Raw genomic sequence first — 20,088 nt, forward strand, 5'->3', positions numbered from 1 at the left:
TCTGACTTCCTGTTGGTTGGAGCTTATGACTGTAAATTAGAAAGTTGTCCGGCTCGATGAGACCAATAAATGTACTGATTTTTGTAACTGTGGGTAAAACTAACCCCCCCCCCCCCACACACACACACACAAACACACTTTTGTCAAAAACATTTTGAAAGTGACACACTTCCTGCTACCAGTTGGTCTTTGACTCACAATAGTTACATCCATCTGATCGGCCTCTTACCACGAACACACTGCTGAAGTTTCATCTAGATCAGTTAATGTATGCAGAAGTTATAACACTTTGTGTTTCTCTTTTCTCGCCATAAATTTGTGTCCCCGCCACGGTCAAACCGTTCGAGATATCAAAAATCCGTCCGCAATTTAGCATCCTCAATGTCTTGACTTCATGCTGACTGAGTTTGGAGGCGATTGGATGAATTCTCTAGGAGGAGTACATCAAATTCCACAGCATGCGTTTTTCAAACAACCCATAATAGCCGACTTCCTGTTGGGCTGGCGTAAAACTTGACCGAGGGAAAGTTGTTCGGCCCGATGAGATCTATACGTGTACCGAGTTTCATATTAATTCATGCAAGCGGGTTTGATATATGGACCAAGTTTTCAGACCCCGTTCAAGGGGGCGCTGTTGAGCCCCCCTACCATGCCCATTTCTGAAACTTTTCACATGTCTACTGGCTAATAAGTGTGATGTCTCTGTCGAGTTTCATCCAATTTGAAGCATGCTAAGAGTCTCAAAAGCATCCGAAAAGAATATTAAAGTTTGATGCATTGCCACGGCAACAGAATCTAAGATATCAATAATCCTTCCACAGGTCTACATCTTCTATGTGTCTACATTATACACATAAAGTTTGAAGCAAATTGGGTAAAAATAAGAGAGTGATTTCAATGCATTTTGAAAGTGACAAACTTCCTGCTGCCAGTTGGTGGCGCTATAACTTTGACTCACAATAGTCACATCCATGTGATCGGCCTTTTACAACAAAAACACTGCTGAAGTTTCATCAAGATCAGTTAATGTATGCAGAAGTTATAACACACTTCCTGTGTCCCATTATTCGCCATAAATTCGTTTCCTCGTCACGGCCAAACCGTTCGAAATATCAAAAATCTGTTCGCAAGAATTCATCCTCAGTGTCTTGACTTCATTCACACCGAGTTTGGTGGCGATCGGATGAATTCCCTAGGAGGAGTATTTCACATTCCATTTTATGCGTTTTCCAAACATTGTATAATAACCGACTTCCTGTTGGGCTTTTGTAAAACTTAGAGCACGAAAGTTGTTCGGCCCGATGAGATCTATATGTGTACTGAGTTTCATATTATTACATGCAAGCGTGTTTGATTTATGGACCAAGTTTTCTGACCCCATTCCTGGGGGCGCTGTCGAGCCCCCCTGCCACGCCCGGGTACCAGCTTCAGTCCGGTTCTGACCTGTGTGCAAAATTTCAACAGTTTTTGAGCATGTTAAGGGCCCCAAAAGTGAAAAAAAAAAAAAAACCTTACGAAAACAATAGGGCCTTCGCCCTTTCAGGGCTTGGGCCCTAATTACCCTTAAACCTTTTAAATGGTAATGGCAGCACAACTGTTTTCAACACTGATAATAATCATAAATGTTTCTTGAGCATCAAATCATCATATTAGAGTGATTTCTGAAGGATCATGTGACACTGAAGACTGGAGTAATGATGCTGAAAATTCAGCTTTGATCACAGGAATAAATTACACTTTACTATATATTCACAAAGAGAACAGCTGATTTACATTGGAATAATATTACTGTATTTTTGTTCAAATAAATGCAGCCTTGCTTTGAATATCGTAAAAAAATCCAAAAAACGTAATTATTCCAAACTTTTGTGTATAACAAGAGCATATATAACTCTAAAGCCGGTTGTTTGTAACACTTGATGTCACGAGAGTTAAAGCAGAACTCGGCAACTCTAGCGAACTCTAGTCACTTCTTTGCTGATTTTTTCCCTTTTGTTGTCGCATGTTTTCCCCATGAGCTCCCCCTACAGCTGTGGGGCGTATATTTCACAACACTCACTGTCATAATAAAACTCACTTGCGGCGGCCTCCTCCCCCTCTCTATCGCTGCTCATGTGCGTTTGTTATGATCAGAGCAAGCCAACTGTATTGTGTGGAGCTATGTCAACCGAGGTGGGTAATACATCATACATGCATGTGGTGTGTGTTTATGTTGAATTACCGTAAAGCAATTTGTGTTTCGCGCTCGCTCTCGTTTCTCACGAGACTTCCAATTTCTATCTTGCCGGGACGGTAGTCCCTAAGTTGCAAGGTTGGTTTTCCACCTGGGAACGCTGGGGGGAGCGGGGAAAGTCACCAATATCACCAGAACAGGCTGTTTAACCATCCAAATGATTTCTAGACAGTTTTATTTAGTTAAAAAAGTTACCAAGTTCTGCTTTAATGTGAGTAGTATTGTGTTTTAAAAACATGAGACTGAATAACACAGATGAACAAGTGTAAGATGAAGCGTCTGTAGTCTTGTGTTTTAAAAGCATGAGGCCGTATAACACAGATAAAGGACTGTGAGCGTGTGGTGTTTGTGTTCCCGCAGCCGATACGCCGATCGAGGAGTTCGTCCCCACACCGGCGTTCCCGGCGCTGCAGTACCTGGAGTCTGTGGATGAGGGCGGTGTGTCCTGGCTGATGGGGCTTCGCAACGGGGACTTCCTGCTCGAGGTCAGAGCCAATCAGAACACTCTTCCCTCAGAGCCAAACAGAACACTCTTCCCTCAGAACCAATCAGAACACACTTCCCTCAGAGCCAATCAGAACACACTTCCCTCAGAGCCAATCAGAACACTCTTCCCTCAGAGCCAATCAGAACACTCTTCCCTCAGAGCCAATCAGAACACTCTTCCCTCAGAGCCAATCAGAACACTCTTCCCTCAGAGCCAAACAGAACACTCTTCCCTCAGAGCCAATCAGAACGCACTTCCTTCAGAGCCAATCAGAACACACTTCCCTCAGAGCCAATCAGAACACTCTTCCCTCAGAGCCAATCAGAACACTCTTCCCTCAGAGCCAATCAGAACACTCTTCCCTCAGAGCCAAACAGAACACTCTTCCCTCAGAGCCAATCAGAACACACTTCCATCAGAGCCAATCAAAACACTCTTCCCTCGGAGCCAATCAGAACACTCTTCCCTCAGAGCCAAACAGAACACACTTCCCTCAGAGCCAATCAGAACACTCTTCCCTCAGAGCCAATCAGAACACACTTCCCTCAGAGCCAATCAGAACACTCTTCCCTCAGAGCCAATCAGAACACTCTTCCCTCAGAGCCAATCAGAACACACTTCCCTCAGAGCCAATCAGAACACTCTTCCCTCAGAGACAATCAGAACACTCTTCCCTCAGAGCCAATCAGAATACTCTTCCCTCAGAGCCAATCAGAACACTCTTCCCTCAGAGCCAATCAGAACACTCTTCCCTCAGAGCCAAACAGAACACTCTTCCCTCAGAGCCAATCAGAACACTCTTCCTTCAGAGCCAATCAGAACACTCTTCCCTCAGAGCCAATCAGAACACACTTCCCTCAGAGCCAATCAGAACACACTTCCCGTTACACTTCAGCCAATCAGAACACACTTCCCTCACAGCCAAACAGAACACACTTCCCTCAGAGCCAATCAGAATACTCTTCCCTCAGAGCCAATCAGAACACACTTCCCTCAGAGCCAATCAGAACCCTCAGAGCCAAACAGAACACTCTTCCCTCAGAGCCAATCAGAACACACTTCCCTCAGAGCCAATCAGAACACTCTTCCCTCAGAGCCAATCAGAACACTCTTCCCTCAGAGCCAATCAGAATACTCTTCCCTCAGAGCCAATCAGAACACTCTTCCCTCAGAGCCAATCAGAGCACACTTCCCTCAGAGCCAATCAGCACAAACTTCCCTCAGAGCCAATCAGAACACTCTTCCCTCAGAGCCAAACAGAACACGCTTCCCGTTACAGTTCAGCCAATCAGAACACGCTTCCCTCAGAGCCAAACAGAACACGCCTCCCGTTACACTTTAGCCAATCAGAACACTCTTCCCTCAGAGCCAAACAGAACACGCTTCCCGTTACACTTCAGCCAATCAGAACACGCTTCCCGTTACACTTCAGCCAATCAGAACACTCTTCCTTCAGAGCCAATCAGAACACTCTTCCCTCAGAGCCAATCAGAACACTCTTCCCTCAGAGCCAATCAGAACACACTTCCCTCAGAGCCAATCAGAACACTCTTCCCTCAGAGCCAATCAGAACACTCTTCCCTCAGAGCCAAACAGAACACGCTTCCCGTTACACTTCAGCCAATCAGAACACTCTTCCCTCAGAGCCAATCAGAACACACTTCCCTCAGAGACAATCAGAACACTCTTCCTTCAGAGCCAATCAGAACACTCTTCCCTCAGAGCCAATCAGAACACGCTTCCCTCAGAGCCAATCAGAACACTCTTCCCTCAGAGCCAATCAGAACACTCTTCCCTCAGAGCCGAACAGAACACTCATCCCTCAGAGCCAATCAGAACACTCTTCCTTCAGAGCCAATCAGAACACTCTTCCCTCAGAGCCAATCAGAACACTCTTCCCTCAGAGCCAATCAGAACACGCTTCCCGTTACACTTCAGCCAATCAGAACACTCTTCCCTCAGAGCCATTCAGAACACACTTCCCTCAGAGCCAATCAGAACACTCTTCCCTCAGAGCCAAACAGAACCCGCTCCCGTTACACTTCAGCCAATCAGAACACTCTTCCCTCAGAGCCAGTCAGAACACACTTCCCTCAGAGACAATCAGAACACTCTTCCTTCAGAGCCAATCAGAACTCTCTTCCCTCAGAGCCAATCAGAACACTCTTCCCTCAGAGCCAAACAGAACACGCTTCCCGTTACACTTCAGCCAATCAGAACACTCTTCCCTCAGAGCCAGTCAGAACACACTTCCCTCAGAGCCAATCAGAACACTCTTCCTTCAGAGCCAATCAGAACACTCTTCCCTCAGAGCCAATCAGAACACTCTTCCCTCAGAGCCAAACAGAACACGCTTCCCGTTACACTTCAGCCAATCAGAACACTCTTCCCTCAGAGCCAATCAGAACACATTTCACATTTCACATTTATTTATATAGCACATTTAAAAACAACACACGTTGGCCAAAGTGCTTTACATACAGCCCACTACATATAGTCTAAGATTATAAAACAAAATATAAAAACAATCTCTTACAAATTAATTACAATCAAATGCAAGAGATTGAGCAGAGCAGAATCTGCTCAATCTCTTCAGAACACTCTTCCCTCAGAGCCAAACAACACACGCTTCCCGTTATACTTCAGCCAATCAGAACAGGCCAACTCTGTGTTAATCATTCGTTTGCTGATGTGGAGAAAGAGAGAGTTCAGATTCAGATTATTTTATTTAATGCCATGTCAGCATTCAAAGTTATTTTCATGGCAATCAAATTACATTACATTAAATTACAAAAAAATACAAGTATCATATAAATACAATAAAAACAAAACAACAAAAACAGCAAGTCATATTATACAAGATTTTTTAACCCTCTGAGGTCGGCAAACGCGCCGGCGCGTTTTGCTGGATTTTCTTCACATTGTAGCACTATAAACTTACATTTCTCCGTCATTTATGGTCATACAGAAAAAAGAAATATAAAAAAGAATCTGTGATATTTCTACTTTTGTATGTGTCCACTTACAATCAAATCAAAACATTGTGCTTTTGTAAAATAAAGAAAATAAACAGGGTGTGCTTTCTGCCTCTCCGTCTCGGTTAACTTTTTTTTCTTGAGCACGTCTATAAACTGAAACAAAACTCAGCGAATACTTGTCACACATTTATGAGCCATATACCTTTATAAACATTTAAGTGTGTACTTTTAAATGATCGGATTCAAACTGAAAACAAATATTCTCTGTTTAAGTAATTTGTATAAAACCAACAAGATGTCCAGCTTCTCAAACGCTTCCTAATTATTTTTTATTTGAACACGCCCACGCGCGCAAAAGATATTCACATGCAAATCTCCACATGGAACGCGAACGCGCTCGTTACCTCAACAACAAAGCAGCAAAACACTTCACAAGTCTCTGCTTTTCGTCGAGTTTGAAAGACGTGCCTGAGCTTACATTGGATTTAGGCTACCTCAGAACATTTACATTTTTTTACATTTATTCATTTAGCTGACGCTTTTATCCAAAGCGACTTACAATTGCTATATATGTCAGAGGTCGCACGCCTCTGGAGCAACTAGGGGTTAAGTGTCTTGCTCAGGGACACATTGGTGTCTCACAGTGGATTCGAACCCGGGTCTCTCACACCAAAGGCATGTGTTTTATCCATTGCGCCACACCACCCCACAAAGAAGAAGAACACGATTTGAAGACAAGAAAGATGTAAGGTAAGAAATTCTTACATATTAGTTTGTTATTGGTGCATAAATTTCACATTGCAGTTGAACTGTTGCTAGATATATGGTGAATATTATAATATTTAGACCCGTGTTTACTGTTACTGTGTTTGTGGATATCTGCTCAAACGTAGATATGTATATGGTAACCATAATGTTTTATATTTGAGCGCGATCGTGTTTGAATGTATCATATTTGATACATTCGAAAAGCAAAACGCACCAAACGGCTTCATGTTTTTACTATTATCTCATTTCATATCATTATAACGAATGGAAACATTTGAAGTAACATGATAATCAATATATTTTTCTCTAGCTTAGTTGTTACTGAAATTTTTTGGAAGATTTATAGGCTGCTATGGTTATTGTTATTATTATTTTATGCAGCACTGCGCATAGCCTATGCCTACAGGCACAACAAACCTGCTAAGGCACCACAAACCTGGTGTTCATTATATTATATATTGTTGGAAACATTTGTGTGTGTGTATGTTTGTGTGTGTGTGTGTGTGTGTGTGTGTGTGTGTGTGTGTGTGTGTGTGTGTGTGTGTGTGTGTGTGTATATTCTGTGAATTTTAAAAAGCAATTTTAACCAGAAAAATCTAAAATGTATTCCCAAAATCATGCAGGCCTTTCTCTTGATATCAGTATGTTCACTTTTTTTTTTTTTCAGGGCCCAGATGCCACTCCTGCTGACTTCAACATTCACATGAGTCTCTGTACATGAACCTGGTAAAGTGAAAATCAAACACCTTGGAAATGAAAGGTATGTACAATGTTTTTAGGAATGGCACAAAGGTCTCTGTCTTTGGATCATTGGTTTCAGTGAGTGCTTTTTGTCATTTGTTGTGTATCTTTGGATTATGTTGTGATGTAAATAAATCAAACAATCTAAAAGCCATTCATATTTAAATCTCCTCATTCTTTGTGCAAGGTTGCTCAGAATGGCAGGGCCTGATAGCTCCTAATAGGGCCGTTAGGGGAGGGTCTTTGTCTTTCTCAGTTGTGAAAAGCTTACATATTAATGAGCTCCCGCATAAAGCTTTGTCACACAAAACACGTCGTAAAAATTTTAAATCAATATATTGTCTTATCTGAATGAGCAGTCAGGGTGATTTTCACATAGTTTTAGAGCAAATATTCTAGGCTACGTCATACAATTTTCAAAAGTCTTGTGAAGAAATAATCAGTATGGGTTTCATGACCTTATTTCAGTGAGAATTTTTTTTTGTATTTTCACAAACCATGCATAAATGTCATTATCTCAAAACTACAAACGTTTACACACATGCTGCTGTTATATTATTGTAGCAGAGTTTGTGTTGAATACAGTGTAATTAGACTTTAGCCATGAAAATGTCACAAATAACAGAAATAAGCACAAATTTCAGAGCATGTCAGGACACCGCCAGGGCCCAGAAAACAGATCAGACCCCAGAGGGTTAAATTAACATATGATAAACCTTTTCGAAAGAAAGAGTTGACAATATTTAAAGAAAATATTGTATTCACTTAAAGGTGCATTGTGTAATATTTAGAAGGATCTGTTGACAGAAATGCAATATCATATACATAACGATGTTTTCAGTGGTGTATAAAGACCTTACATAATGAAGCGTTGTGTGTTTATTACTTTAGAATGAGGCATTTCTCTCCACACACAGCGCGGGTCCGCTTACATCGGCATGTTTCTACGGTGGCCCTGAACGGACAAACGCGTTTCATCACTATGTTGTTCTTCGTGCAAAGAAGCGAGCTAAAGCTAGCGAATAAAACACTGACACAATGATGAACAAGTGACAATAATATTCGCAATAACATTTCATTTTACTGAATAATTAAATTAACCTAATTTCTTAATTTGTCTTTTTAAAGAAACCTCATTGCTGAACTGGCTACTCTCTGCTGTCTCAGACGACGACATCACTTCCTGTCGGCCACTGTAACTTCTGTTGGGTGCAGTTCACAACCTCACCACTAGATGCCGCTAAAAATTACACACTGCACCTTTAATTGTTAATAATAATATTATAACAATTTATATTAAGCTTTTAATTTAATACAAATACTATAAAATAAGATTTAAGACTAATATATAAATCTAATAAAATGTTGTCTTTTTAGCTCGATGTGAACCTGTATAAATTAAATTATAAATTAAATCATTGATTGATTCACTTGCATTGATATTTTTTATTCTGTATTTCAGTTATATCTCCACAATTCTGCTATTCTTTCTCTGGTCATCAGGACCTTGTTAGTTCTCTGTGTTCTCTAGTATCCTGACACAGGGTTCAGAGAGAGAGCAGGACAAACCGATCCAACTCAATCACAAATCACTTCAGACCGTGTGGCTGATTCACTGAAAACAACCAACTCAAAAGAATTATTCATTTGCATCACTGGCTTTGATTTTAAATACGGGGCAGATATTCTCCATCACTAGTTAAATCTCTTCCCTTGTATGCTGAATTAATCTGCATGATGTAATCACTGTTCCCCAGTAACACTCTGACCTGTGTGTGTGTGTGTGTGTGTGTGTGTGTGTGTGTGTGTGTGTGTGTGTGTGTGTGTGTGTGTGTGTGTGTGTGTGTGTGTGTGTGTGTGTGTGTGTGTGTGTGTGTGTGTGTGTGTGTGTGTGTGTGTGTGTGTGTGTGTGTGTGTGTGTGTGTGTGTGTGTGACAGGTCAATCATCAGAATGTGGTGAAGATGGGGCACCGGCAGGTCGTAAACATGATTAAACACGGAGGAAACCGACTCGTTATTAAAGTGGTGAGAGTCAGCAGGAATCTGGAGCAAGACGACAAAACCCGGAAAAAAGGTACGACAATCCCTCGAGGAATCGCACAACACTGCTAGTGCTCGACCGATACATATACATATACATATACACAGCGAACAATATTATGTTCTAAGAACGATTTTCTAATTTACTTTAACTTTATTTCTGAAGGTTCAGTTCTTTAAACATGTTTTTTCTTGGTTATGTGACCGTTAAGAGAATGTTACATTGTATCATTCTTCAAACATTATGGGAACGTTACTTTTGAACGAGTAGTAACATTTAAAAAACACTAGATGAACATCCAACTGAAACATTTCAGACAAAAATGCTCCATTAATACTGTTTTTGCTCTAACATTTTGAGAGCATTATTAAGGACCAGATAACTTTAAATAAACGTTCTATTAATGTTACTGGAAGAACTTTTGTTAATAACTTTGACAGAACGTTCTGAGGTTTCCTGGTAGGTTTAGTTTTCCCACCGATATTTGGCTTCTTTAATCATTGCTAACGGCTGATATGTAGGGGATTCTCTTTTTTTTTGTGTCGCAGCTCATGATGTATATCAAGGCTCATTTCTCCCTACACAAGTCTTTTTTAGTTTTGTCTAATTATAAAAAATCTAACATTTTGATACTCTATCATATACTGTCTGCATTCAGCAAATACGCAGTTATGTCATGTAAATACATGAAGATTTAATTCCAGCTTTGGCGAATGCATAGCCTGGATGCCAGCCGAACTAAGCCCCGCCCACAACATTTGAGGTCGGGAAGTTCGGTCTGGACTTGATCCGTTGTGGAGCAACTATGCTCGAACCAGAGCTGTTCGGACCAATCAAATGGTCAGGGCGGGCTTTATACGATGATGGACAGATGATCAACAGTAACGTAATCATCCACATCACCAAAGAGCGCTTGGGTTGAATTCGTTTACAACAAAGATGGCTGCCGCTGGAGAACTGAGATGTGTAGATTCCGCCATCGCGTCTGTTATAGAAGATATTGACAGCGCATTCATTTTAAAAGAGGAACAGAGAACCGCGATCAAGGCATTTGTCGATCGGAAAGATGAATGAAGAACATGCGTCACTTACTCCGTTGCTCTGATTGGTTGTAGGTCTATCCAATTGAGTGCAGAGGCATTTTCTTTCCTGGTTCGGTTGAAACACGCCCCTTATAATGTCAAACTCACATTCTGACTAGAATCTGAGTATGACGACGTCAGGCTAGCGAATCCAGCTAATGGATTACGTTCATCTCATGACTCATGATAAATCCGTGTTAAGGAGTGTTTCCTGGAGTGTGTCCTGGAGTGTTTCCTGGAGTGTTTCCTGGAGTGTGTCCTGGAGTGTGTCCTGGTGTGTGTCCTGGTGTGTGTCCTGGTGTGTGTTCAGGAGTGTGTTCAGGAGTGTGTTCTGGTGTGTGTTCTGGAGTGTGTTCAGGAGTGTGTTCAGGAGTTTGTTAAGGAGTGTGTTCAGGAGTGTGTTCAGGAGTGTGTTCATGAGTGTGTTCAGGAGTGTGTTCAAGAGTGTGTTCAGGAGTGTGTCCAGGAGTGTGTCCAGGAGTGTGTTCAGGAGTGTGTTCTGGTGTGTGTTCAGGAGTGTGTTCAGGAGTGTGTTCAGGAGTGTGTCCAGGAGTGTGTTCAGGAGTGTGTCCAGGAGTGTGTTCTAGAGTGTGTTCAGGAGTGTGTTCAGGAATGTGTTCTGGAGTGTGTCCTGGAGTGTGTTCAGGAGTGTGTCCTGGTGTGTGTTCAGGAGTGTGTCCTGGTGTGTGTTCAGGAGTGTGTTCAGGAGTGTGTCCTGGAGTGTGTCCTGGTGTGTGTTCAGGAGTGTGTCCTGGAGTGTGTCCTGGTGTGTGTTCTGGTTTGTGTGTTCAGGAGTGTGTTCCGGAGTGTGTTCAGGAGTGTGTCCAGGAGTGTGTTCAGGAGTGTGTTCTGGTGTGTGTTCAGGATTGTGTTCAGGAGTGTGTTCAGGAGTGTGTCCAGGAGTGTGTTCTGGTGTGTGTTCTGGTGTGTGTTCAGGAGTGTGTTCAGGAGTGTGTTCTGGTGTATGTTCAGGAATGTGTTCTGGAGTGTGTCCTGGAGTGTGTTCAGAAGTGTGTCCTGGAGTGTGTCCTGGTGTGTGTTCAAGAGTTTGTTCAGGAGTGTGTTCTGGTGTGTGTTCAGGAGTGTGTTCAGGAGTGTGTCCTGGAGTGTGTTCAGGAGTGTGTTCAGGGGTGTGTTCAGGAGTGTGTCCAGGAGTGTGTTCAGGAGTGTGTTCAGGAGTGTGTTCTGGTGTGTGTTCTGGTGTGTGTACAGGAGTGTGTTCAGGAGTGTGTTCAGGAGTGTGTCCAGGAGTGTGTTCAGGAGTGTGTCCTGATGTGTGTCCAGGAGTGTGTTCAGGAGTGTGTTCTGGTGTGTGTTCAGGAGTGTGTCCTGGTGTGTGTTCAGGAGTGTGTTCTGAAGTGTGTTCAGGAATGTGTTTAGGAGTGTGTCCAGGAGTGTGTTCTAGAGTGTGTTATGGTGTGTGTTCAGGAGTGTGTTCTGGTGTGTGTTCAGGAGTGTGTTAAGGAGTGTGTTCAGGAGTGTGTTCAGGAGTGTGTTCTAGAGTGTGTTCTAGAGTGTGTCCTGGTGTGTGTTCAGGAGTGTGTTCTGGTGTGTGTTCTAGAGTGTGTTCAGGAGTGTGTTCTAGAGTGTGTTCAGGAGTGTGTTCAAGAATGTGTTCTGGAGTGTGTTCTGGAGTGTGTTCAGGAGGGTGTTCAGGAGTGTGTTCTAGAGTCTTTTCTAGAGTGTGTTCAGGAGTGTGTTCTGGTGTGTGTTCAGGAGTGTGTTCTGGACTGTGTTCTGGAGTGTGTTCTAGAGTCTGTTCAGGAGTGTGTCCTGGAGTGTGTTCTGGTGTGTGTTCAGGAGTGTGTTCTAGAGTGTGTTCTAGATTGTGTCCTGGTGTGTGTTCAGGAGTGTGTTCTGGTGTGTGTTCTAGAGTGTGTTCAGGGGTGTGTTCTAGAGTGTGTTCAGGAGTGTGTTCAAGAGTGTGTTCTGGAGTGTGTTCAGGAGGGTGTTCAGGAGGGTGTTCTAGAGTCTTTTCTAGAGTGTGTTCAGGAGTGTGTTTTGGTGTGTATTCAGGAGTGTGTTCTGGACTGTGTTCTGGAGTGTGTTCTAGAGTCTGTTCAGGAGTGTGTCCTGGAGTGTGTTCTGGTGTGTGTTCTAGAGTGTGTTCTGGACTGTGTTCAGGAGTGTGTTCTGGTGTGTGTTCTGGTGTGTGTTCTAGAGTGTGTTCAGGAGTGTGTTCTAGAGTGTGTTCTAGAGTGTGTTCAGGAGTGTGTTCAGGAGTGTGTTCAGGAGTGTGTTCTGGTGTGTGTTCTGGTGTGTGTTCTAGAGTGTGTTCAGGAGTGTGTTCTAGAGTGTGTTCTAGAGTGTGTTCAGGAGTGTGTTCAGGAGTGTGTTCAAGAGTGTGTTCTGGAGTGTGTTCAGGAGTGTGTTCTGGAGTGTGTTCTAGAGTCTGTTCTAGAGTGTGTTCAGGAGTGTGTTCTGGTGTGTGTTCAGGAGTGTGTTCTGGACTGTATTCTGGAGTGTGTTCTAGAGTCTGTTCTAGAGTGTGTTCAGGAGTGTGTTCTGGTGTGTGTTCAGGAGTGTGTTCTGGAGTGTGTTCTGGACTGTGTTCTGGTGTGTGTTCAGGAGTGTGTTCTGGACTGTGTTCAAGAGTGTGTTCTGGACTGTGTTCTGGAGTGTGTTCTGGTGTGTGTTCTAGAGTGTGTTCTAGAGTGTGTTCAGGAGTGTGTTCAGGAGTGTGTTTAGGAGTGTGTTCTGGACTGTGTTCTGGAGTGTGTTCTGGTGTGTGTTCTAGAGTGTGTTCTAGAGTGTGTTCAGGAGTCTGTTCTAGAGTGTGTTCAGGAGTGTGTTCTGGACTGTGTTCTGGAGTGTGTTCTGGAGTGTGTTCTGGACTGTGTTCTGGTGTGTGTTCAGGAGTGTGTTCTGGACTGTGTTCAAGAGTGTGTTCTGGACTGTGTTCTGGAGTGTGTTCTGGTGTGTGTTCTAGAGTGTGTTCTAGAGTGTGTTCAGGAGTGTGTTCAGGAGTGTGTTTAGGAGTGTGTTCTGGTGTGTGTTCAGGTGTGTGTTCTGGTGTGTGTTCTAGAGTGTGTTCAGGAGTGTGTTCTAGAGTGTGTTCAGGAGTGTGTTCTAGAGTGTGTTCTAGAGTGTGTTCAGGAGTGTGTTCAGGAGTGTGTTCAAGAGTGTGTTCTGGAGTGTGTTCAGGAGTGTGTTCTGGAGTGTGTTCTAGAGTGTGTTCAGGAGTGTGTTCTGGTGTGTGTTCAGGAGTGTGTTCTAGAGTCTGTTCTAGAGTGTTCAGGAGTGTGTTCTGGTGTGGGTTCAGGAGTGTGTTCAGGAGTGTGTTCTGGACTGTGTTCTGGACTGTGTTCTGGAGTGTGTTCTGGACTGTGTTCTGGTGTGTGTTCAGGAGTGTCAAGTCAAGTCATCTTCATTTATATAGCGCTTTTAACAATGTAGATTGTCTCAAAGCAGCTTTACAGAGATAAGCGTATAATTTAAGGTAACAGAGATTGTTTCGGCTTTACAGCAAAGTTATTTCCATCTAAAGTTAGTTTTAATTGATTTGGTTCAGTCGCAATGATCATTTGTTATTAAATTAGGGGCCGCTAAGACGACACCATTCTCTCTACACAGACTTTAAACGCGAACCTGTGAGAAACGCTGATGGCGTTCACATGCGCATTTAGAATGGGTTCTATAGTTATGTGCGTTAGAATATACGCAGGTTTGGAATTCCCTACAAGCCAAGCCTAAACAAAATACTTGTCTTTCCTTATAAATTTTGATAAGGAATTTTATTTTATTTGTTGCTTTGAGGTAGGACCGCAAGACGAATTTTCCCGACAACACCTTATCTGTAGAGTGGTAGTGGGATCCTCCATAGGGAGAGACTAGTTGGCACTTCAGCACTGCGTTGTCATCGGTCCAGGTGAAGGTCCTTCGTCAGATCTGGATACGGCCTGGATCCGGCAGGCTGCAGGAAAAACCTTGGGATAAACACAGACACTAAAATTAGCGTAGATGCCATTCTTCTCATGATGTAACGAGTACATCAGGATTTTTGGGAAGTGTTCCCGGTTCCGGCTGACCTAATCTATGCAGCATAACATTAAATTATAGAAGTCTATAATGTATTATGTGAAAGCTAGGTCAAAGAGATGTGTCTTTAATCTGGCTTTGAACTGACAGAGTGTGTCTGCTTCCCGGACAATGGTAGGAAGACTGTTCCAGAGTTTTGGTGCTAAATAGGAAAAGGATCTACCGCCAGCAGTGGATTTTGATATTCTAGGTATAATCAACTGGCCGGAATTTTGAGATCGTAATAGACGTGACGGACTATAATGCGTTAAGAGCTCGCTCAAGTACTGCAGAGCTAAACCATTCAGTGCTTTGTAAGTAATCAGCAATATTTTAAAATTTATGCGATGTTTAATAGGGAGCCAGTGCAGTTTTGACAGAACTGGGCTAATATGGTCATACTTCCTGGTTCTGGTAAGAACTCGAGCTGCTGCGTTTTGGACCAGCTGTAGTTTGTTTATTAAGCGTGCAGGGCAACCACCCAGTAGAGCATTACAATAATCTAGCCTTGAGGTCATGAACGCATGAACTAATTGTTCCGCATTTGTCAATGAGAGCATATGACGTAATTTAGATATATTTTTAAGATGGAAAAATGCAGTTTTACAGATACTAGACACGTGACTTTCAAATGAAAGATTGGTATCAAAGAGCACACCCAGGTTCCTAACCGACGACGAAGACTTAACAGAGCAGCCATCAAGTGTTAGACAGTATTCTAGGTTATTACGTGAGGAAGTTTTTTGTCCAATAATTAGAAACTCTGTTTTTTCAGAATTTAGAAGTAGGAAATTACAAGTCATCCAATTTTTTATATCCGCTATGCATTCCGTTAATTTTGTGAATTGATAAGTTTCGTTAGGTTTTGAAGAAATATAGAGCTGAGTATCGTCAGCATAACAGTGAAAGCTAATTCCATGTTTCCTAATGATATCTCCTAAGGGTAGCATGTACAGAGTGAACATGCAGGAGTGTGTTCTGGACTGTGTTCAGGAGTGTGTTCTGGACTGTGTTCTGGAGTGTGTTCTGGACTGTGTTCAGGAATGTGTTCAGGAGTGTGTTCAGGAGCTTGTCCTGGAGTGTGTGTTCAGGAGTGTGTGTTCAGGAGTGTGTTCTGTAGACTCTGCAGGCTTGAATGGACTTGAACACAGTTTTTCTTCTCAATCAGTGCATTATTTACTATTTACATTTAATTATTTATCCAAAACGACTAATGAGGAGAGCAATAGAAGCAATTAAACTAACAATAGGACAACAATATGCAAGTGCTGTGACGAATCCCAGTTTAGTCTAACAGTATACGTATTTTTTAAATAAAATAAAAATAATGATAACTACAGACAATGGAAAATGTTCTAATATGAGTGCTTTAATCAGGCCTATGAAATCTGAATGTTTGTTCATTTTAAAAAATCTAAAGTTATGTAATGCTATTATACTGTAAATATTGTTATATGATACAGATAGAGAAAGATACAGAAAGCAAGTAAGGAGTCACGTACGTGTGTGTGTGTGTGTGTGTGTGTGTGTGTGTGTGTGTGTGTGTGTGTGTGTGTGTGTTGTAGCACCTCCTCCACCCAAAAGAGCTCCAACAACTGCACTCTCAATGAGATCCAAGTCCATGACATCTGAACTAGAGGAACTAGGTAAGTTCAGTCTTACATGCCTTACTTTAAAACATTCAATTCAATTTACATTTATTTGTATAGTGCTTTTGACAATACATATAGTTTCAAAGCAGCTTTACAGAAAATGCATGTCTACATTACATTTACATTTATTCATTTAGCAGACGCTTTTATCCAAAGCGACTTACAAATAATAACAATAGAAACAGTGAAACTAACAGTAGGACAACAATATGCAAGTGCTGACTCTTCTCAGTTTAATCTAACGCAGTACATGTTAATTTTGATTTTATTTTTTATAGAATAGAATAGAATAGAATAGAATAGAATAGAATAGAATAGAATAGAATAGAATAGAATAGAATAGAAAGTGTTAGCATTACTGGATCAAGTGCTGTCGAAAAAGAAGCGTCTTCAGCCGTTTCTTGAAAGTGGCTATGGACTCAGCCGATCTGGTTGAGTTAGGCAGATCATTCCTCCAGCAGGGAACAGTCATGGTAAAGGTCCGAGAAAGAGATTTTGTGCCTCTTTGAGATGGCACCACAAGACGTTGTTCGCTTGCAAAGAGCAAGTTTCTGGATGGCACATAAGTCTGAAGTAATGAGTTTAGGTAAAAGGGAGCAGAACCAGTGGTTGTTCTGTAGGCAAACGTCAGTGACTTGAATTTGATGTGAGCGGCAACTGGCAGCCAGTGCAATTTAGTGAGGAGAGGAGTGATGTATGCTTTCTTCGACTCGTTAAAGACCACTCTAGCTGTGGCGTTCTGGATCAGTTGCAGAGGTTTGACCGTGCAAGCTAGAAGACCAGCCAGGAGAGCATTACAATAGTCCAGTCTGGATAGAACTAGCGCTTGGACAAGGAGTTGTGTAGCTCTGATAGGAAAGGCCTGATCCTCCTAATGTTGTACGAGGCAAATCTACATGACCGGGCAGTTCTAGCAATGTGGTCTGTTAAGTTCATTTAATCATCAATCACAATGCCAAGGTTCCTGGCTAACCTTGATGGAGTTATGGATGACGAGCCTAGCTGAATGCTGAAGTTGTGATGAAGTGTTGGGTTGGCCCGGACCACAAGTAGCTCTGTCACAAGGTTTAGTTGAAGGTGGTGGTCCTTCATCCAGCCAGAAATGTCTGTCAGGCTGAGATACGATCAGCTACCATTGGATCGTCAGGCTGGAGTGAGAGGTAGAGTTGTGTGTCATCAGCGTAGCAGTGATAGGAAAAGCCATGTTTCTGAATCACAGATCCTAGTGATGTCATGTAGATGGAGAAGAGAAGCGGTCCCAGCACTGAGCCCTGAGGCACTCCAGTAGCTAGATGTTGGGTCTTAGACACCACACGCCCCCACGATACCCTAAGATTACAATTAAGAGTGATCTGTTATCAGATATAGACCAATCTATCTATAGTGTTTGGGAGAATTGTTCTACCTGGCCGATAATGCTTGTGCACGTTACAAGGTAGTGATCAGTGAAATCATCACTCTACGGTAGAATATCTATATCAGTTGGATTGGTTCCAAGCGATATAATTAAATCTAGTGTATGATTAAAATGATAACGTTTTGCTTAACCCCAAAGGAGTTTAGTAAATCTGTAAATGCAGCCCCTAACGCATCATTTGAATTATCTATGTGAATGTTAAAATCTCCACCAATAAATGCTTAGCTGAGCTTAGCTTAAAACTGAAATAATCATTTGGTTTAAGTCAGGTTTCAGTCAGGCAGAGTACATTAAAACTATTATATGTTATCATTTCATTAATAATAACTGCAGCAGGTGCGAGAGATCCAATGTTTAGGAGACCTTTGTTTTTGTTCACTAATTTTTTGATTTTCTAGATCCCATGGATTTATTGCTTGACCTCACTAATCGGGAAATAGACACAGTTTCTATATAATGTACTATTCTTGCACTTCTTTCAATTAAGTGGGTTGAACAAAGACTGTGATTTGAGGTTTGACTTACTAGTCATATGGTGTGTAAAACATCACTGCTATTTGACTAAGTTCTCTCTTTTGAGTAAAGCAACACTATTACTGTTGCTCATATTAGGGTTAGTGATGTAATCTACCCCAAAGGCAGGTTTATACTTTGGACCATTTGACCATTTTCTTTGTCTTTGTCCATTTCTTGATTCCCAAACCTAATTTTGATACGAGAGCACAGGAGACGAGGGAGTCATATCTCCTTCTGCTTCTCAATGTTGGGTTGTTTTGTAAGAAGGCGTCACATTCTCGGATCGTGGTGACAGTGACTCCAGGAATATTGCCGTTTGAGTTTCATCACCGATTAGATCTGAATGATCTGTGGGTACTAGAACTAGAATTTTTTGATACAAGCAATGGTTCTCAACCCAACATGATCTCCTGCCACTGCACAGATGCTTAAAATCATTTAAAAAATACAAAACAAGCTCATAACATCAAGATTGAAGCTGTAATTTGTTCCCTTAAGGACCTTCCTAGAAAGGTTTAATCTGTCTGTTTTAGTCAAATGTGGAAGACATTTATGGTGGTTAACATTTTTATTTCCCTAGTCATAATATTACATTGGTGCCAATGTCTCTGACAGTGTTCCTTGTTTGTGGTTTGCTTAAATGCACGCACTGAGCGCGCTCCATACTCCAGACCAGGATCCCCTTGGTCAACTGTTGCAGAGAGCGGATGCCTGCGTTAGAGATCGAATGCTATTTTTATTTCTCCTGTCCCTCAGACATTATTGCCTTTTGCAGATAAAGTGGAAGAGACTGTGCATCTGCAGAAACCAGCGAATGGAAAAACTTCGGCAGTCGCAACGATCAAGCCCCGCCCCTCCAGCCGCGTTTCGGCCACATGCACGGATATTAATGTGAGTTGCACCTGTTGTCTTTGTAGCCTGAAATTACACATTTTCCCAGCTAAAATAAATTGTTCTAAGAACAATTTGCTAACATTCCCATCAAATTATGAAAATATTATTTTTGAATAATCCCTGATCAATCCAGTCTCGTCTCGTTAAAAAAAAAAAAAAAAAGCTTTAAAAGCGTTACTTGGTTATGTGAACTTGAATGAAACATTTCATTTTATCATTCTGCAAACATTATGGGAGTGTTTCTTTTGAATGTTCTCTGAAAGTTCTGTAACATTTAAAAAATGTTAGATGCAAAAACAATGTTTTTAGGTAACATTTTGAGAACATTATTAAAGACCAGATAACTGAACAAACATTCTATCATTGTTCCTAGAAGAGTGTTTGTTCATAACTTTGCCAGAATGTTAGTGAAACTTCTGAGAATGTTCCCCGTTAGCTGGGTTAGATTATAATTGTGATTGATAATTGAAACTATCTGAAACTGTCTGTATGTGTGTGCACATTGAGCTCTAATCAATCAATCTGATTTACAGCAATCCACATCTGAAAGGCCAGGAGTCGCTATAGTTCCTCCTAATGTTCCTGGGAGATCCCATGGAAGTTACGTTCGTGTGCCAAAAAGCTCCATGAAAAGACAAAAATCCATTGGTAAATAAAAAATCAATTTCTGCCTTTTCCTCTACCCATCACAGCTGCTTAATGAATGAAAAGGATTCTTATTAAAATCATATGTTAAAGTCGCTCATGAGACTCATTGACCAAACATAAACAATTAGATTTTTTTTTTTTATTCAAAGCACGTTAAAATTGTATTCATACAGAACTAATACATATTTGTATGTAAACGAATCTGCAAATGTTTTCACACAGATACCATAATTCATCAGTAAGTTTGTACTTATACCAACTGAATGTAAAAATTAACCTCATCAACTCCTGGTGGCCTTGGAAACATATTAATTGTTAAGCCAGAATGTTAATGTACCGGATAATTGATGACGGACTGTTGAATTATAGAAATCGGATGCATTTTTCACAGTGGTAATGCAAAGCGAACCACAGATGTGCATTTTGTTTCTATAACTCAGTGTCCACTGATGCAGTTACCAAATCTCAAGACATTTTTCAGGTTTTAGTCTCTAAAAGTTTCTTGTGTGTAGAACTACTTTCTCATTAGGGGTGTAACCGGATGAGATTTTCACAGAAAACTTTCACAAAAATACCTAGGTTAATGTTTTATGAAACATCTAATAAGCACACAG

The 20,088-nt window shown here is 41.5% G+C and overlaps 1 protein-coding gene across 2 annotated transcripts in view; it reads left to right on the forward strand.

The window, feature by feature from the left end:
- shank2a (SH3 and multiple ankyrin repeat domains 2a) overlaps positions 1-20,088 on the forward strand; it is a 97,545-nt gene that overhangs the window by 71,214 nt on the left and 6,243 nt on the right. For both annotated transcript variants that reach the window (XM_081373265.1, XM_081373264.1), the window contains 5 exons: positions 2,594-2,718; positions 9,146-9,281; positions 15,913-15,993; positions 18,708-18,823; positions 19,360-19,474. In XM_081373265.1, coding sequence (XP_081229391.1) covers positions 2,594-2,718; positions 9,146-9,281; positions 15,913-15,993; positions 18,708-18,823; positions 19,360-19,474 — 573 coding nt within the window. The remainder of the gene's footprint in view (positions 1-2,593; positions 2,719-9,145; positions 9,282-15,912; positions 15,994-18,707; positions 18,824-19,359; positions 19,475-20,088) is intronic.

The sequence above is a fragment of the Scardinius erythrophthalmus genome, assembly GCF_964197995.2.
Source record: "Scardinius erythrophthalmus genome assembly, chromosome: 8".
NCBI classification, from domain to species: Eukaryota; Metazoa; Chordata; class Actinopteri; order Cypriniformes; family Leuciscidae; genus Scardinius; species Scardinius erythrophthalmus.